The 15,822-nt window shown below is 45.9% G+C and overlaps 1 protein-coding gene across 1 annotated transcript; it reads left to right on the forward strand.

Annotated features, from left to right (window-relative positions):
* The first annotated feature begins 1,049 nt into the window (after nucleotides 1-1,049).
* Nucleotides 1,050-13,142, forward strand: ZIM2 (zinc finger imprinted 2). The gene is given in 5 exon segments (XM_014448226.1): nucleotides 1,050-1,416; nucleotides 3,414-3,515; nucleotides 5,976-6,140; nucleotides 8,171-8,257; nucleotides 12,295-13,142. Coding segments are annotated over 5 exon segments (1,569 nt in total).
* The last annotated feature ends 2,680 nt before the right edge of the window (nucleotides 13,143-15,822 follow it).

The raw sequence follows: 15,822 nt of genomic DNA on the forward strand, positions 1-15,822 counted from the left end.
CCCTGTCCCCTCCACCTCAGACCCTCTGTCCCCCTCCACCTCAGACCCCCTCTCACCCTCCACCTCAGACCACCCCCCCCCCCGTTCCCAATCATTGAGTCTCACATCAATGTTTCTCTCTCTTTTTCTCTCTCCCCTACTCCTTCCTTCCCTTCCACTCTCTCTAGAAATCAACGGGGAAAAATATATCCTTGAGTGAGAATTAACAACAAAAATGTTTCCCCCAAATGGCAATTTCACGCATGGTTTCATAGGGTGAATGTAACTCCAATAGAATAAAGTATTTTTTATTTTTCTGATTGTAGAAGAAATGAAGGTTCATTGTAGAACTTTTGAAATCAGGAGATAGGTTTTAGGCAGGGTACAAAGTCGCTTTCATTTTGAGCTTTCTGGAGAATGTGTAGTGGTATCTGGTTTTAATTCCTATTTCTCTGCTAACTAATGAAGTTGAGCCCTGTTTCATATGTTTTTTGGCCATTTTTCTCAAATCTCAACCTTTTGTTTTTATATTGTCTGCTTTTTTCTTACCAATTTGTATGAGTACTTTATATATTTTGCATATGAGTTCAGTATGTACTAGTATGTGTGATAAAGCTCTTTCTTCATCCTGTATAATATATAGTTGTTTAAAATCATTTACATTTTGAAATGAAATTCTTCCCTGGCTCCTCAGATTTGTTCAGTTCATTGTGGTTTGGGAATCCAAGTCTCTTTTCCTTTCAATGCCATTTCTGAAATATTTCTAGCCTGTGCCTGTGGATTTTCTAGACCTGGGGATGGGGCTGAGGCAGCATGATGTCTGTAGACAGGCAAATCTCTGTGAATATATATTTGTGTGAAATGAGCTAGTTTCCTTTGCCTCAGATCAGCTTTACCCCACTGTCCAGTCCTAACTATGCAGGCCATTTGTAAGTCTGTCTCTGTAATTTCTGCAGGTCCTGACGTTCCTGTATCCTTTCTTCCTCTGATCCAGTTCTTCCACAACAGTGTGTTCTGGAGCATCCCGCTTTTTCAGATATCTTTATCCTGCGAAGGACCGAGCTGTAAAGATGGCGCACACGACAAACGTCTTGGATCTCTTGAGCAACCCTCAGCCCTTTTGTAGGCATGGTCCGGAAACCATTCCCATGCGAAACCCGGGGGTCCTGAAAATTTCTCATGAAAAGCTGAGGCATTTTCAGTCCCTCTCAGCGACGGGGCCTCAGCAAGCTCTGAGCCAAATCCGGGAGCGCTGTTGTGAGTGGCTGCAGCCGGAGACCCACACCAAGGAGCAGATGATGGAGCTCCTGGTGCTGGAGCAGTTTCTGAGCACCCTGCCCCAGGAGGTTCAGACGTGGGTGAGATCCAGGCGACCCAGGAACAGCAAGGAGGCAGGAATCCTGGTGGCCAACTTGCTCCAAGCATGTGAGGAGGAAGGTGAGATGGGAAGGAGGCAACTTGCCGTTTCCACTTACTGAACACCTGCTGTATGCCTGGCATGTTATCGTAGGTGAATAAAAATGTGTCAAATGAATGAGGATGAATTTCATAATCCTGTCTAAGCTTCCTCATACGACATTTTTGTGTCTGGACTTTGCTTTTAATATTATTTCTCTGAGAGTGCCCCTCTCTCCAGCTTTGTCCTCCTCTCCCCCCATTTATTTTTATTAAAATATATTTTTATTGATTTCAGAGAGAAAGGAAGAGGGAGAGAGAGATAGAAACATCCATGATGAGAGAGAATCATGGATCGGCTGCCTCCTGCAAGTCCCCCACTGGGGATCGAGCCCACAACCCGGGCATGTGCCCTTGAGAGGAATCGAACCTGGGACCTTTCAGTTTGCAGGCCAGCACTCTATCCACTGAGCCAAACCGGCTAGGACCTCTCCTCCCATTTCTTATCCCAAACAACACACCCAGCCAAAAATATAGGGTATAAAATGTGGGAAACACAAGGCCTGGAAGTTTAATCTCTGCTAAAATGTGGCTGGTCTGGAAACTCAAGTTACTATATTGGAACGAAGGGCATTTCAATGATGAGGAAAGAATGCCATTTACTCATCATCCTTTGAATAAAACTGTGAGAGAGGCGAGGGAACAACAAATAAGAATTCAAGACCATTGCTATCTCTGGATAGAAGGCTAGGGTGTGGACAGAAAAAGTACATGGGTAGATGTAAATTGGGAATGTTCTCCTTTGGGGGTTGGGTAGTGAACTTATAGGCCTTATAGTTAAAAATATAAATGAATCAATTTAAAATAAACATGAGACTCATGCATGGCTCCATGCTGATGCCATAGCAAGAAATAAAGGATTGTGATTAATGCAGTTATTTGCATTCCTTCAAAGAATTTTGAAGATACAGTGAACAAGTTGGACACTTCAAATTCTAAGTGTTTTCTGCATAGCAATTAATTTTGTTTCTCTTAATAGCTCTTGTTCTATAGACAAGGAGACAGAAGAACGAAGAGGCTGAGTAACTTTTCCATGGCCCCAAGATTAGTCATTGGCAGTCAGGATCCCTCCAGGCGCCCGCGTCTGTACTTTAATCACAGTGTTACATTGCCTCTGGTGGACATAGGGAATATCGTCCCAGAGAGAATAAAAATTTGGCCAAAGGCACAGAGCTTTTGATGGAGCTGGAATTCCAGGGAAAGGAAAGAGCTCCCTAGGAGAAAGATGCAGGTGCACTTGGAAAGACAGTACAGGCAAGGAAGGCCTTCAGGGTTCAGGCTATTGTCCGGAAGGTGGTGGCTGTTTAAAATATATATGGAGCCCTAGCTGGTTTGGCTCAGTGGATAGAGTGTCCAGCTTCAGACTAAAGGGTCCTGGGTTCGATTCCTGTCAAGGGCACATGCTGGGGTTGCGGGCTTCTTCCCCAGTGTGGGGCGTGCAGGAGGCAGCCAATCCATGATTCTCTCCCATCATTGATGTTTCTCTCTCTCCCTCTCTCCCTTCCTCTCTGAAATCAATAAAAATATATTGAAAATATATATATATAGAAAGCTTAATAATAAGAGCTGCCATTGTTTTTCATGCCCACAGTGTGCTTTACATATGTAATGTTAATCTTTACAAGAGTCTTTAGAAGTATAAGTATTTACATTTTACAGTTTAGAAACAGATTCCCTGGTGATTCTGAGCGTATCGTGAGACTGGGAACCACTAACATAGAGGGAACTTCCACTCCATTTGGAAGGCAATGGGGAGCCATCAAAGGATTTAGAATTGGGAAGTGACTAGAGAGGTTTTGAAGAACTTGCTGTATGGAACTGAGAAAGTATTCCTACGGTCTTTCTCTTATGGGACATCCAGAACTGCCATTAACCTCCCATGGCAGGACGGGGTGCTGGGGGAGGGGCAGGCCCCTGGCTCTGTCTGTGTTGCCACCAGACTAGACTCAATTCCATGGTCATTTCCTCCTCCCTTCTAGATTTCCCTGCTCAGGACCCCGTCCTCACAGAAGAGAGGAAGGCCGAAGAACACCGAAAGGAGGAACCAAACACATGTGACGATTTGCCCTCTGCTGGATGCCAGGTGAGTCAGGCTTTCTTCTGATTCGGTTCTCCAATATGGGCACCTCCCCTTCCCGGTTTCCGGGCCTTTCCTATCCACTTGAACCACTTCCTCATTTTCTTCACGTTTTCATATCAATATCCCATAAACATGCCTTTCCCTGACTTCCCCATGTAACTTCTTCTGACTCTTGTATCCCCTTTGCAGCTTTATTTTTCTCTGTTGTAATTATCACTGTCCCACACTCTAATATCTTTAACATTTATTTTCTTTCTACCTCTTTTTGTTGCTGTTAATCCTCACTGGAGGATATTTTTTCCATTGATTTTTTAGGGAGTGGAAAAGAGGGAAGGAGGGAGAGAGAAATATCAATGTGAGAGAGACTCATTGATTGGTTGCCTCCTGCATGCACCCTGACCAGGGCCCGGATCGAACCTGCAAACCAGGTACATGCCCTTGACCGGGAATGAAACTTGCAACGCTTTGGTTCAAGGGATAACCACTCTAATCACTGAACCATGCCGACCAGGGCAGGACGGCTTATTCAAATCAACCCTGTGGTTAGCACTATTCTCCTTTTTATTTATGAAACAAATGGCAGCTACTTCAGGGATATGATACTGATGTGGGGTTTTCTTTCTTTCTCCCTTCCCCCAAATCCACTCCTTAATGTTCTTGTTCCATCACATTTTGAAACCTCAAAGAAAATCCAATGAATACACTGCTTTTCCTTTAGAACCAGAAATAATTCATGGGGGGGGGCGTGGCGTTTAGGAAAAAAAATTATCTAAGATGGTGAAGAGGAAAAAAGGTAGAGAAACACTGTTCTGGGAGAACATGCTCCTGAAAGCAGCCCTCTGTCCCTACAGTGTCCGTCTCAAGAGTCCCCAGTGGAGGCGCCCACAGGAGCTGCCCAGGTAATGTGAACAAGGGGTTTATAAACGGGCGGATTGTGACAAATGGGGCAGTGCCTGCGCCACCCAAGGGCAGCTATGACAGCTGCAGCTGATGGTGCCATGTGAGAATGTGGGTCCAGTCTTCTGATTTTTTAAAAAGAAGCCAAAATTCCAATTAGTAATATGAAATATATACTTTTTTGTGTGTTGGTGGCTAATACGAATTTTTTCAAAAGATTAAAAGACTTATGTGAGCCAAATAAACTCACTGTAGGAGCTGGGCAGCCTGCGCCTAGCCTCTCGATAATTTATTTTTGCTTTGTTTTGTGACCTCTAGTTTAAATCACATGTTCATTGACTTGCATAATGTTTCCCTGAACACACGAATGGGGGAAATCAATTAAATGGGTCTTCTAATATCTGCTTTTTAAATTCAACCTTAAGTTATACAGAGTCGTGTGGAACTGTAGATAACTAGTTCGTATTGCTGGAATATTGTCCTACTGTGTGACTATCCCAACACATATTTATCTCTTCTTCTATGAGTGGATGTCTGGGTTGTTTCCCCGTCTTAGATGCTACGAATAGCACTGTTATAAACATCTCTGTCTCTAAGCACACGTGAGCAGATATGGACCTAGGAATAGAATTTCTGGGTCCAAAGTGGTTTCCCAATTTACATTTCCCTTAGCCTCTTCTAAGATCCCAGGGTCCACATTTGGTCTTGTCAGACTTCTTGATTTTTGTCAATTGAATGGGTATGAAGTGGTACTTTGTCATTTTGATTTGTATTTCCCTGTTTATTAATAAGATTGGATATCTCTTCATATTTATGAGCTTTTTGTGTTTTTTCTTTAAATTTTTAAAATTTGTTTATGGAGAGAGAGAGAGGGAGAGAAACATCAATTTTTATTGTTCCACTTATTTATGCATTCATTGGTTGGTTCTTATGTGTGCCCTGCCAGGGGATCAAACCTGCAACCTTGGCGTATCAGGCCGATGCTCTAACCCCCTGAGCTATCCGGCCGGGTTCTGAGCTCTTTGTGTTTTACGGGTGGGCCACTAAGGCTCACCCTAACCCACACTCACAAAGCTTATGAGAAAGAACCAGAGCCAGGATTTCAACCCAGCTCTGATTCCCGAGGGTGGGGTATTCCTCCAACCCAAATTTGTAGTAACCAGCAGCAGGATCTGGCTCAGAAACGTACTCCATTCCGTCAGACTACAAGACAGAGGCATGCCCTGGTCGGTGTGGTTCAGTGGACAGAGCATCAGCCCGTGAACTGAAGGGTCCCGGGTTCGATTCCAGTCAAGAGCACATGCCCGGGTTGTGGGCTTGAACCCCAGTAGGGAGCGTGCAGGAGGCAGCCGATCAATGATTCTCTCTCATCATTGATGTTTCTATCTCTCTCTCCCTCTCCCTTCCTCTCTGAAATCAATTAAACAATATATATTTTTTTAAAAAGACATTGCCAGGTCCCTACCTCAGGATTGGGACACTTGGATTAGCAGCTTGCGCTGGTCTGCACGTCCACTTCACGTTCAGTTCTCTCTTGTCGGGCTCCTTCCCCCGCCCCTCGGATAATTTCTGGGTTTCCAGCATCTGTGATTGTCGTTTTAGGAGTTGGTGACTTTCCAGGATGTGTTTGTGGACTTCAGCCAGGAGGAATTGAACTCCCTGAGTGCTGCTCAGCGGCGCCTCCACCGGGAGGTGACGCTGGAGAATTACAGGAGCCTGGTGTCCCTAGGTGAGTCCGCCTTCTCCGGGCCACCTGGCCTGGTTCTCCACTCTTGGTTCTGTCCTCCCCTGGGTCACAGTGATTCGCCCACCATGTCAGTGAGTCTCAACCCAGATCAGAGACAATATTTCCATGTCAAGTTCACTGTTACAACTTGGCTAACACTTCTCGAGCAGTTAATATGTGTCAGGCATTAATCTAAGAACTTTCCATGTCTTTTTTTTTTTTTAATCTTTATTGTTGAAAGGGGCCCTGGGGCCACTGGAGTTGACACTCCAGGTATTTCTGCCTGCTCTTTCCCTCCCCTCCATCAGTCTTGGCAAACTTACTGGCGTTTTCGGCTCTTGTGTTTCTGAAAGAGAAAAAAGTCAGACGCAAACATAGACACAGAGAAAACACATAAGTTTCTGACCTCAAAAGAAGTCATATATCCAATGTTCATGGATCAGAAGACTTAGTGTTAAGGTGGCTGTACCCCCTAAACTGATCTAAAGATTCAATGCAATTTCTATCAACATTCCAGCTGGCTTTTTTTTTGCAGAAACGGATAAGCTGATCCTAAAATCCGTATGAAAATTCAAGGGACCCAAAATAGCCAAATGATCTTGGAAAAGAACAAATTTTAATTCTTATACTAGTTCTGTGAGGGGGGAGGGGAGTCTATTTGTTATTGTTATTGTCATCATTATTGCCTTTTTACAGATGAAGAAAATGAATCATGGGAAAGTTAAATTACATGTCTACTTCCACCCAGCTACAAAGAGGGAGAGCTGGGATTTGACTCCAGAATCTGCTCCCTTAAACTCTCTTGTGTGGTCTCGGCACAACAGGAGGCTCACAGATGTTTTTGTTTTGTTTGTTTTTTAATGTATTGATTTTATTTTATTTTTTTAAATATATTTTATTGATTTTTTACAGAGAGGAAGGGAGAGGGATAGAGAGTTAGAAACATCGATGAGAGAGAAGCATCGATCAGCTGCCTCCCGCACACCTCCCACTGGGGATGTGCCCGCAACCCAGGTACATGCCCTTGACCGGAATCGAACCTGGGACCCTTCAGTCCGCAGGCTGACGTTCTATCCACTGAGCCACACCGGTCAGGGCTGTTTTTTAATGTATTGATTTTAGAGAAGAGAGGAAGGGAGAGAGAAACATGGATCTGTTGTTCCACTTGTCTCTGCATTCATTGGTTGCTTTTTGTATGTGCCCTGACCAGGGATGGAACCCACAACCTTGATGTCTGAGGATGATGCTCCCACAATCCCTCACAGTGATTTTTTGAATGGGAGAAGGAATTGCTGAAAATTGCAGGGGCTCCATAGGCTTCTACTGGCCTCAAAGTGTAAGAGTCAGAGGTTGCCAGTCTCTTTTCACATCCAGAGACAAATTTTTTTTTTTTTAATGTATTTTATTGATTTTTTACAGAGAGGAAGGGGGAGAGATAGAGAGTTAGAAACATCGATGAGAGAGAAACACCCATCAGCCGCCTCCTGCACACCCCTCAGTGGGGGTGTGCCCGCAACCAAGGTACATGCCCTTGACCGGAATTGAACCTGGGACCCTTCAGTCCGCAGGCTGACGCTCTATCCACTGAGCCAAACCGGCTACGGCAACAAAGTTGTTTACCGCTCCCCACAAGCTAAATATTTTTGTAGCCAGTACCAGGATCCTCTTTTCATTAGCTTTTTTTGGGGGGTGCTGAAAAAAGCAATCAAAGCAGATCAGTTACAGGCTTGATCCCTGGCCCTGGTCGGGGCTTATACGGGAGGCAACCAATCGATGTGTCTCTCCCCCTCCCTTCCACTCTCTAAAAATCAATGGGAAAATGTCCTCCAGTGAGGATTAACTGAAAAAAGAAATAAAATGTCTCCCGACATTGCCACAAGTGTCCTGGGGGCACACTTGTTAGAAACAGCCTTCGTTTTCCTTCTGTGTGAGTTTGCGTCTTCCTTATTCTCACGGAGCCTTAAAACCCCTGGCTGGGAGGCGCGGTGGGTTCGGAACAGAGCCCCTAAGTCACGAGTCTTCTTCTTCCACAGGGTACCGGTTCCCTAAACCCGACATCATCGCACAGCTGGAAGAGGAGGAGTCCCGTGCGATGGAGGAAGACGGCGATACAAAGACAGGTCCAGGTGAGGAGGGAGGGGTAAGCCCGTGGAGACTGAAATCCTAGGACACCACCACCCCCAGTCAGTCTGGTGTGTGTGTGTGTGTGTGTGTGTGTGTGTGTGTGTGTGTTGGGGGGAGAGGGGGTGGGGGGGCACTGTTAGTCAGGGAGCCTTCTTCAAAGCCCGCTCAGGTCAGGGAGGAGGCTGGTACGTGCTGTCGCCTCGGGCTCCAGAGGCGTCCCCATCTCCTGCGTGCTCCGTCCTTCCTTCATCTCCTCTCTGAAGCTCGTCTCTTCCTGTTGCCCAGCTCCAGGGAGGTCTGGTTCCCTTTTCTCTAGTGCCCCACACCCTCCGTTCATCGGTGCCTTTGCTCTCGCCGCTGGAAATCACAGGTCTTTCCTCGTTAACCGAGAGGAGCAGGAAACATGCTGGGAGACAGCGTCCCTTTCCAGCTGCCTCCGCTTTCTCTCAGGCCAGCGCCTCGGGCTCGTGGAGGAGGCTCCCTCCTCCTTAACCCACAATCTGGTTTCCATCCTCTACCCCTGCCTTCACTCTCTCTCTCCCTCTCACTCACTGTACAACTTCCCCCAAAGGCCTCTATGGACATCCTTCTATGACTCAAGAGAAAGAACCTTCTAGACCAGGGGTCCTCAAACTTTTTAAACAGGGGGCCAGTTCACTGTCCCTCAGACCGTTGGAGGGCCGGACTATAGTTTAAAAAAAAACTATGAACAAATTCCTATGCACACTGCACATATCTTATTTTGAAGTAAAAAAACAAAACGGGAACAAATACAATATTTGTATTTGCATGTGGCCCGCGGGCCGTAGTTTGAGGACCCCTGTTCTAGACCAATCATGTCAAACTCAAAGGCTAACACGGGCCAAATAAACAAGGTCTAAGTGTATGTGGCTGCAAAAAAACAAAAGCTTCCATTTTCATAGAAACGTAGGTTTATGTCGATGGAGACGTACTGAATACAAAGGGCTGAAGTAAATGAGTCGTCGTTAACATACAATAATAGAACATTTTAATAAAAATTAATTTTTTTCCTTGAACATGAACGTACCAGACACTGAATAACTGCACAAATTCATAAGCATAATGCAAATAACCTATTTTTCTTGTTCTCCGAAAGCAAAATATTTCCTGTTGCGCACACCCAACAAGTCAGTCCCAGACGAATGACGTGGCCATCGGCCGCTAAAATATTCGCTGCTACTATTAGTGGAGAGAAATGGTGTGCTTGCGCGTAAAGCATGTTAGGGAGATGAATGCAACACGATGATAGTCATCAGTCATTAGCGAACGTTGTAGTTCGTTATTAACAATTATGTATAACAGGATATTGTAAAAATTAAGTTACGAAATTTTTATTAAAATGTTCCTTACATACCGCTACATTGGCTGGGCCGCAAAAGTATTCATCGTGGGCCGCATGCAGCCTGCGGGCCGCAAGTTTGACATGCTTGCTGTGCAACTTCCCCAAAAGGTCCCTATGGATATCCTTTTATGACTCAAGGAGAAGAACCTTCTAGACTTTGCCTTCTCCAAAGTCTATGGCTCCAGGGTGATAACGCTTTCCATCTTTATGAAGTCCTCCCCTGTGAACCGGCCCGTCAGCCAGTTGCTGTTAACAGAAAACCACACCCAAACAGGCGTAACATCGAGGGATTATTAGCTTCGTCTTGGTCAGGGGAAGGTTGGATCTAGGGGCTCCGTGATGTTTTCAGACATAGTTTCATTTTCCCTTTTCACTCGGCCAACAGATCCCCTGTCCAAAGAGAGCGTGAGAGAGCCCAGGTGTGTCCAAAAAGCCTTCTTAATAACACATTGCGGACAGATCGCGAGAATTCTCCCTTCATAGTACACCGTGTTTTACAGAGTATCATACTTTAAAAAGATATTAGCTTGTAAGAACATGTAATAAATAACTTCAAAATGCAATGGGCGTTTCATTTTAAAGCATGCCTTTTACATTTATGTAAAACGTTTTTTTGTACTCGTTCAATAGAAACTCATCTGGCCACGGGGTAAAGCTAGCAATAAAACTCCTGGTCCGCAATGTGTTAAGAGCAGGGCAGCTTTTTCCACAGAAGCTCTTGACACAGCCTCCTCCTTTTCCAAGTGATCCATTTTGGGTCACATCCCATCCCCGAACCTGTAGCTGTGCCTGGCGCAGTATCCTCAACACAGGCCTCCTGCCTTTTCCTGGGTGGGTGGAGAAGTGGGTTCCACACACACACACACACACACAAAATTTCAGGGACCACCAAGGGGACTCCTCTGCTTGCTTCTCTGTTTCCTCCATTGTCTTCTCATCTTTAACTGGTTCATTCCTTCTTAGATTCTTTCAATCATTCCACGGGTACTTATTGAGCCTCTGTGGTGGGCGAGGCACTGTCCCAGGCTCTGTGAATACAGTAGCAGACAAAAAAAAAACAACCCACATCTGTGGGGTGGGAGGTGACAGATGAATAGACAAGTCATAGAAGATGAGTGTAAAGCAACCAGAGTGACATGGTGAGGCTGCTTACGATGGGACGGTCAGGAAAGAACTCAGTGAGGAAGAATTGAATGAGAGAAAGGGGAGCCAGTCAGTCATTTGAGGAAGAGTGTTGCAGGCAGAGGGAACAGCATATACGGAGGCCCTGAGGTTGGAAAGAGCTTGGGTGTTCCAGAAACAGGGGGAAGCGTGAGATGGTCTTCAGGGGTCCCCAAACTTTTGAAACAGGGGGCCAGTTCACTGTCCCTCAGACCGTTGGAGGACCGGACTATAGTTTTAAAAAAAAAAACTATGAACAAATTCCTATGCACACTGCACATATCTTATTTTGAAGTAAAAAAAACCAAAACGGGGACAAATACAATATTTGTATTTGCATGTGGCCCGCGGGCCGTAGTTTGAGGACCCCTGAGTGATGCAGAGGGGATAGGAGGTAAGGTCGTAGAGACAGATACGGGCCAGCCCCCGTAGGGATAGGTTAAGGGATGTGCATTTTGTTCCAAGTTTAGACGTGGAAAAGGCATTCAAAGGTTTCAAGCCAGGGAATGAGGTCATGTTATTGACAACTGAGAACTGTGCTGTCCAGTGTGGCAGCCACTAGCCACATGTAGTTACTTACATGGACATGAATCAAAATTACATAAAATTTAGTTCTTCACTCCCAGCGACCGCATTTCAGGAGCGTGTTTGCTGCATGTGGCCGGTAGCTATTGTATCGGACGGCAGAAATACAGGCATTTATGTGATCACAGGGCATTCTGTTGGGCAGTTCTGTTCTAGAAAGATCCCTCCGGCTGTGCTATGGAAAACGGGCTTTAGAAAGACCAGCAGAGCAACCAACCAGTAGGGAGGCTGCAGAAGTGCGGCAGGCCGGAACGGATGGAAGCTGGAGCCGTGGCTGTAGAGGGCTCGGGATCGCGGTAATCTCTGAACCGGGACCTGGCAGAACACGCGGAGACATCGGCCGGCCGGTCGTGCAGCAGCGCGAGGAAACAGCGGACTCGCTCGGGACTTCTTCACAGACCATTTCCCAAAATCAAGTCCACGGTGGTGGGTCCGGTTACCCTCTTCCAATGGCTTCGCAGTCTGTTTCCTTGCTCTGCTGCTTCCTCCGCGCTCCGCTCCCGGAGTCTGCGTGTCCGCGGGGATGCGGCCGCGGTGTTCACGGTCGTCTCTTCCCAACTACAGTCTTACATGTCATTTCCTTGGCTTCAGCTTCTGTCCCATCCAGGCAGTCGCCTTTATCAAGCCCGACCTTTTGACCAGCTTCTTCCTTCCTCAAAAGAAAACCCACACGGTTATTAGCAAGACTTGTATTTAAATCCCTCCCAACCTCCTGTTGGTTTTGTGTCCCCTTCCTTCTGTTTCTGCTTATGATGATGATGTGTCTCTGTGAGTAAAAAGGTAGAGGAACTTCTACATTTCTTTTAGATTGGGAGACAGGACCCGAAACCAACCAGCTACCCCCAGAGCAAAGCCTGCCAGTCGAAAAACCACCCTTGGGGGCAGGAGTGGAGGATCTGGACGTAGCTAGCTCCTGGCCTGTAGGTCCCACGGGGGAGTCTTCTCCTGACGATCCACTGGATTCGAATCAGGTCAACGAGGAGAAACCCCGGTGCCTTGTCATGGCGAGTGAGCCCAAGACCCTCGCTCCGGAAAGGAGCCTCGACAGTGACGAATTTGAGAGACGTTCAGATCTTCGGGAACCACCGGGGGGTCCGCTGGGAATGGACCCCCGGGAATGTTCTGCTCCCGGGGTGTGCACCCCTCCCCCGCCGGTGGTCAGCAAGCCTTCCCCCCAAGAGACCAGCATCCACAAGTGTGAATTTTGCCCAAGAACCTTCAGTACCCGAATGGCCCTTAAGAGACACGAGCAGGTGCACACTGGGAGGAAACCCCGTCAAGGTAAGCAATGCGCAGAAGGCCTCCTCCTGGTGCCGTGCCTCAGCGGACGGCAGGGCACGCCGTCCGGCGACCAGCCGCCCGGGGGGTCTCTCACCCGGTTCCCAAGTGTCCGTGTGAGAGTCTCCGAGCCGCAGGACTACTACGAGTGTGTCCACTGCGGCAGGGCTTTCGTCCAAGACGTGCACCTTCGTCAGCACCTCCAAGCCCACGAGGCGGCGAAAGCCCTCCCGCCGGCGTTGCCCCGCCGCCGGACACACCTCATTCGCTACCGGCAGAAGCACGACTATGTCGGGGAGAGAGCCCTCCAGTGCTGCGACTGCAGCAAAGCCTTCAGCCAGAGCTCCCAACTCGTCTCGCACTACCGGATCCACGCGCAGGAGCGGCCCTTCCAGTGCCGGCTGTGCTGGAAGTGTTTCAGCCGACCCTCGCAGCTCACCCAGCACTACCAGCTCCATTCTCGGGAGGAATCCGGAGAGCGCAAATGCTGTTGAAAAGTCTTCGGAGAACATTCCCAATGTTTCTGCAGAGAGACCCGCTGAGCGTGAGGAACGCCTCCCACCAGCCCTCGCACTTTCTGAACAACTTGGAAATTCGCCATCGTGAGCTCAAAAGATAGGGAAGGGTTGCAAGAACATACCCAGTACAGCAAGCATGTCAAACTCGGGGCTGGTATGCCTCGTTTATGCGTGCGGCCCACGGGCCATGAGTTTGACATGCTTGATGTATAGCAGTTTTTTTTGCAAAAGGAAGTTCAATGCATGCATCTATAGTCACACACAGGCCGAAAAGCTCACAAAGAATATTTGTGTTGCATAGGAAAGAAGCTAATAGATTTCACCCTTCTTTGGTGGTATTCATAGAATCAGGAACCTTGATTTTGACAACCTGACAAACAAAAAAAACAACTTGTGACCAGCAGTTGGGCTCCAGACAGGCAATCTGTGGCCTGGCTTTATAGAAGTGTTTACATACAACATCTTCACCACACAGATGTCTCAGCACAGGGCATGATGGGAAGATTTTCCAGATGTACCTGTATTGATTCATCCCACAAAGCTGATGCAATTGGTAAAATACAGGGTGTCCCCCCCCAAATCCATACACACACTTTGAATAATGATAAAGGCAGTGCTTATTAAAAGACATTTCATTTTCAAAATTGAGCTATCCACTGTTAAAGCGGGTATACAGTTTTTTGGGACACCCTGTATTTGCACGGCACCTCATAATATACAAAACATTGCCATATGTCTTAGTTTATTTGATCTTTTAAGACTGTTGCTGTGTCCCTAGTGAAGGTATTTATTCCATTTTACAGATAAAGCAAATTTGAAACCCCCGTGGTCACTGGATTTCATCAGGGTCGTAAATGCTGGAGCAGGAACCTGAATCCAGGTTTTTTTTGTCTTTGTTTTTTGAGGTTTTTACTTTGGTTCTTGATGTTCAACCCAGGTTTTTTCTTTAAATTCCTGCCATGTCCTCCCTGAAGAAAAGGTATAATATTATACTGACTGCAGCATGCTCCTCGTTAGTAGTCCCGCCCAGCATTGTTTCACATCCAATCAGGCGAGGGCATTTATAGTACTCGGGTCCTGGTCCGAAAGCTTTCTTAGGGTGAAATGCTGAGAGCCATTTCTCTCACAATTTAGGTTTAGATGATGACTTTTGGAGACACTAATTCAGGGAAGTATATTTTTGCTAAACACTTCCTTGTTACTGATCACTTTTTTTTTGGTAGTTGTTTGAAGGATTGGGGTTTCTTTTTTCTTTTCTCTTTTTTTAAAATTCCCATTTGAAAGCAATATTTTTGCTTTCTTGGGCTCTGGCATCATCTGCATGACCAGCCTCACCTCAAATCCTAATTCCATGGTGGACAAACTTCATTCTTTGAAGGTAAGAGCCCCCAATTGCACTAAAAATCTCTTTCGTAGCATGTTACTCTAATGTCCAATGCTTTCCATCACTGCCTTGCGTGGTGGTCAGATACAAAGACATATGGACCTTGAGTCCCTAACTTGATTCTTTGCCGGGGAGGGTGGGTCACTGCTATTGCTATTCACTGCCCTGCTTTTCCAGCCATTTTTGAAGTTGATCTATGACGGCGGCTCCCAAGTCATGAAATAAAGAACAAACATGACTTGTCAGAACCTCCCAGCCCGTTGAATGCTCGCTACACAACCCCTGTTCTTGCCTTTAGGGTGATCCCTACCTCGTCTTTGTCTTGTGAAATCTACTTCTTTCCACAGAGTCCTAGGTCTACTCAGGCCCTTATTCATCTCAGTCATGTCATTTCTCCCTTCGCCATTTTTGCTAAATCTACATTCTACCCTGATACGTTTTATTTCGAAGGCCTTACCTCTATTTCCTTAAACTTCAAGGGATCTACTTACAAAGAAAAATTTTAAATCACCTCAAAGAAAGGCAATTAATCAGATTTCCTTGATCATCTTTGAGATGTGGTGTTTTGTTGTTGTTGTTGTTTGTTTTTTGCAGTTGGCTCATTTGAATCCCAGATCCAAACGTGGTAACGTGGTACACAGATTACATTTGGTTTTCTGATCTCTTGAGTCTCTGTTCATCTAAAGAAGTCTCCTCTCGATTTTTTTAATGCCTTGTGGGACCCCAAAGATAATGTGGAGATATACTTCCCTCCTCTCCCCACCCACTTCCTGATATGTCTGTTTTAGTACTTTTCTAAATATCCAGGTTTTTTATCCAGGTTTAATATTTTACCTTCGGGTAATAAGACAGGTTATATATCCAGGTTTAATATCCAGGTTTAATATTTTTAAGCTTTAGAAGCACTTATTTTAAATTAAATTTTATTCTAAATTGGCATTTAAGAAAAAAGTAATATAACATTTGTCATTTTTAAGTGTACAGTTCAGTAGTGTTAAGTGTATCCCCAGGACGTTTTTTTATTTTGCAAAACTAAAACTCTCTACCCATTAAACAATAACTCCCCATTTCCCCCTTCCCAGAGCCCTGGCAACCATGTTTTTTCCTTTAAAGCAGTGGTTCTCAACCTTCCTAATGCCGCGACCCTTTAATACAGTTCCTCATGTTGTGGTGACCCCCAATTTCATTGTTACAAATTGAACATAATTAAAGCATAGTGATTAATCACAAAATATGTAATTATATATGTGTTTTCCGATGGTCTTAGGCGAC

The sequence above is a fragment of the Myotis lucifugus genome, unplaced genomic scaffold (assembly GCF_000147115.1).
Source record: "Myotis lucifugus unplaced genomic scaffold, Myoluc2.0 scaffold_785, whole genome shotgun sequence".
Lineage (NCBI taxonomy): Eukaryota > Metazoa > Chordata > Mammalia > Chiroptera > Vespertilionidae > Myotis > Myotis lucifugus.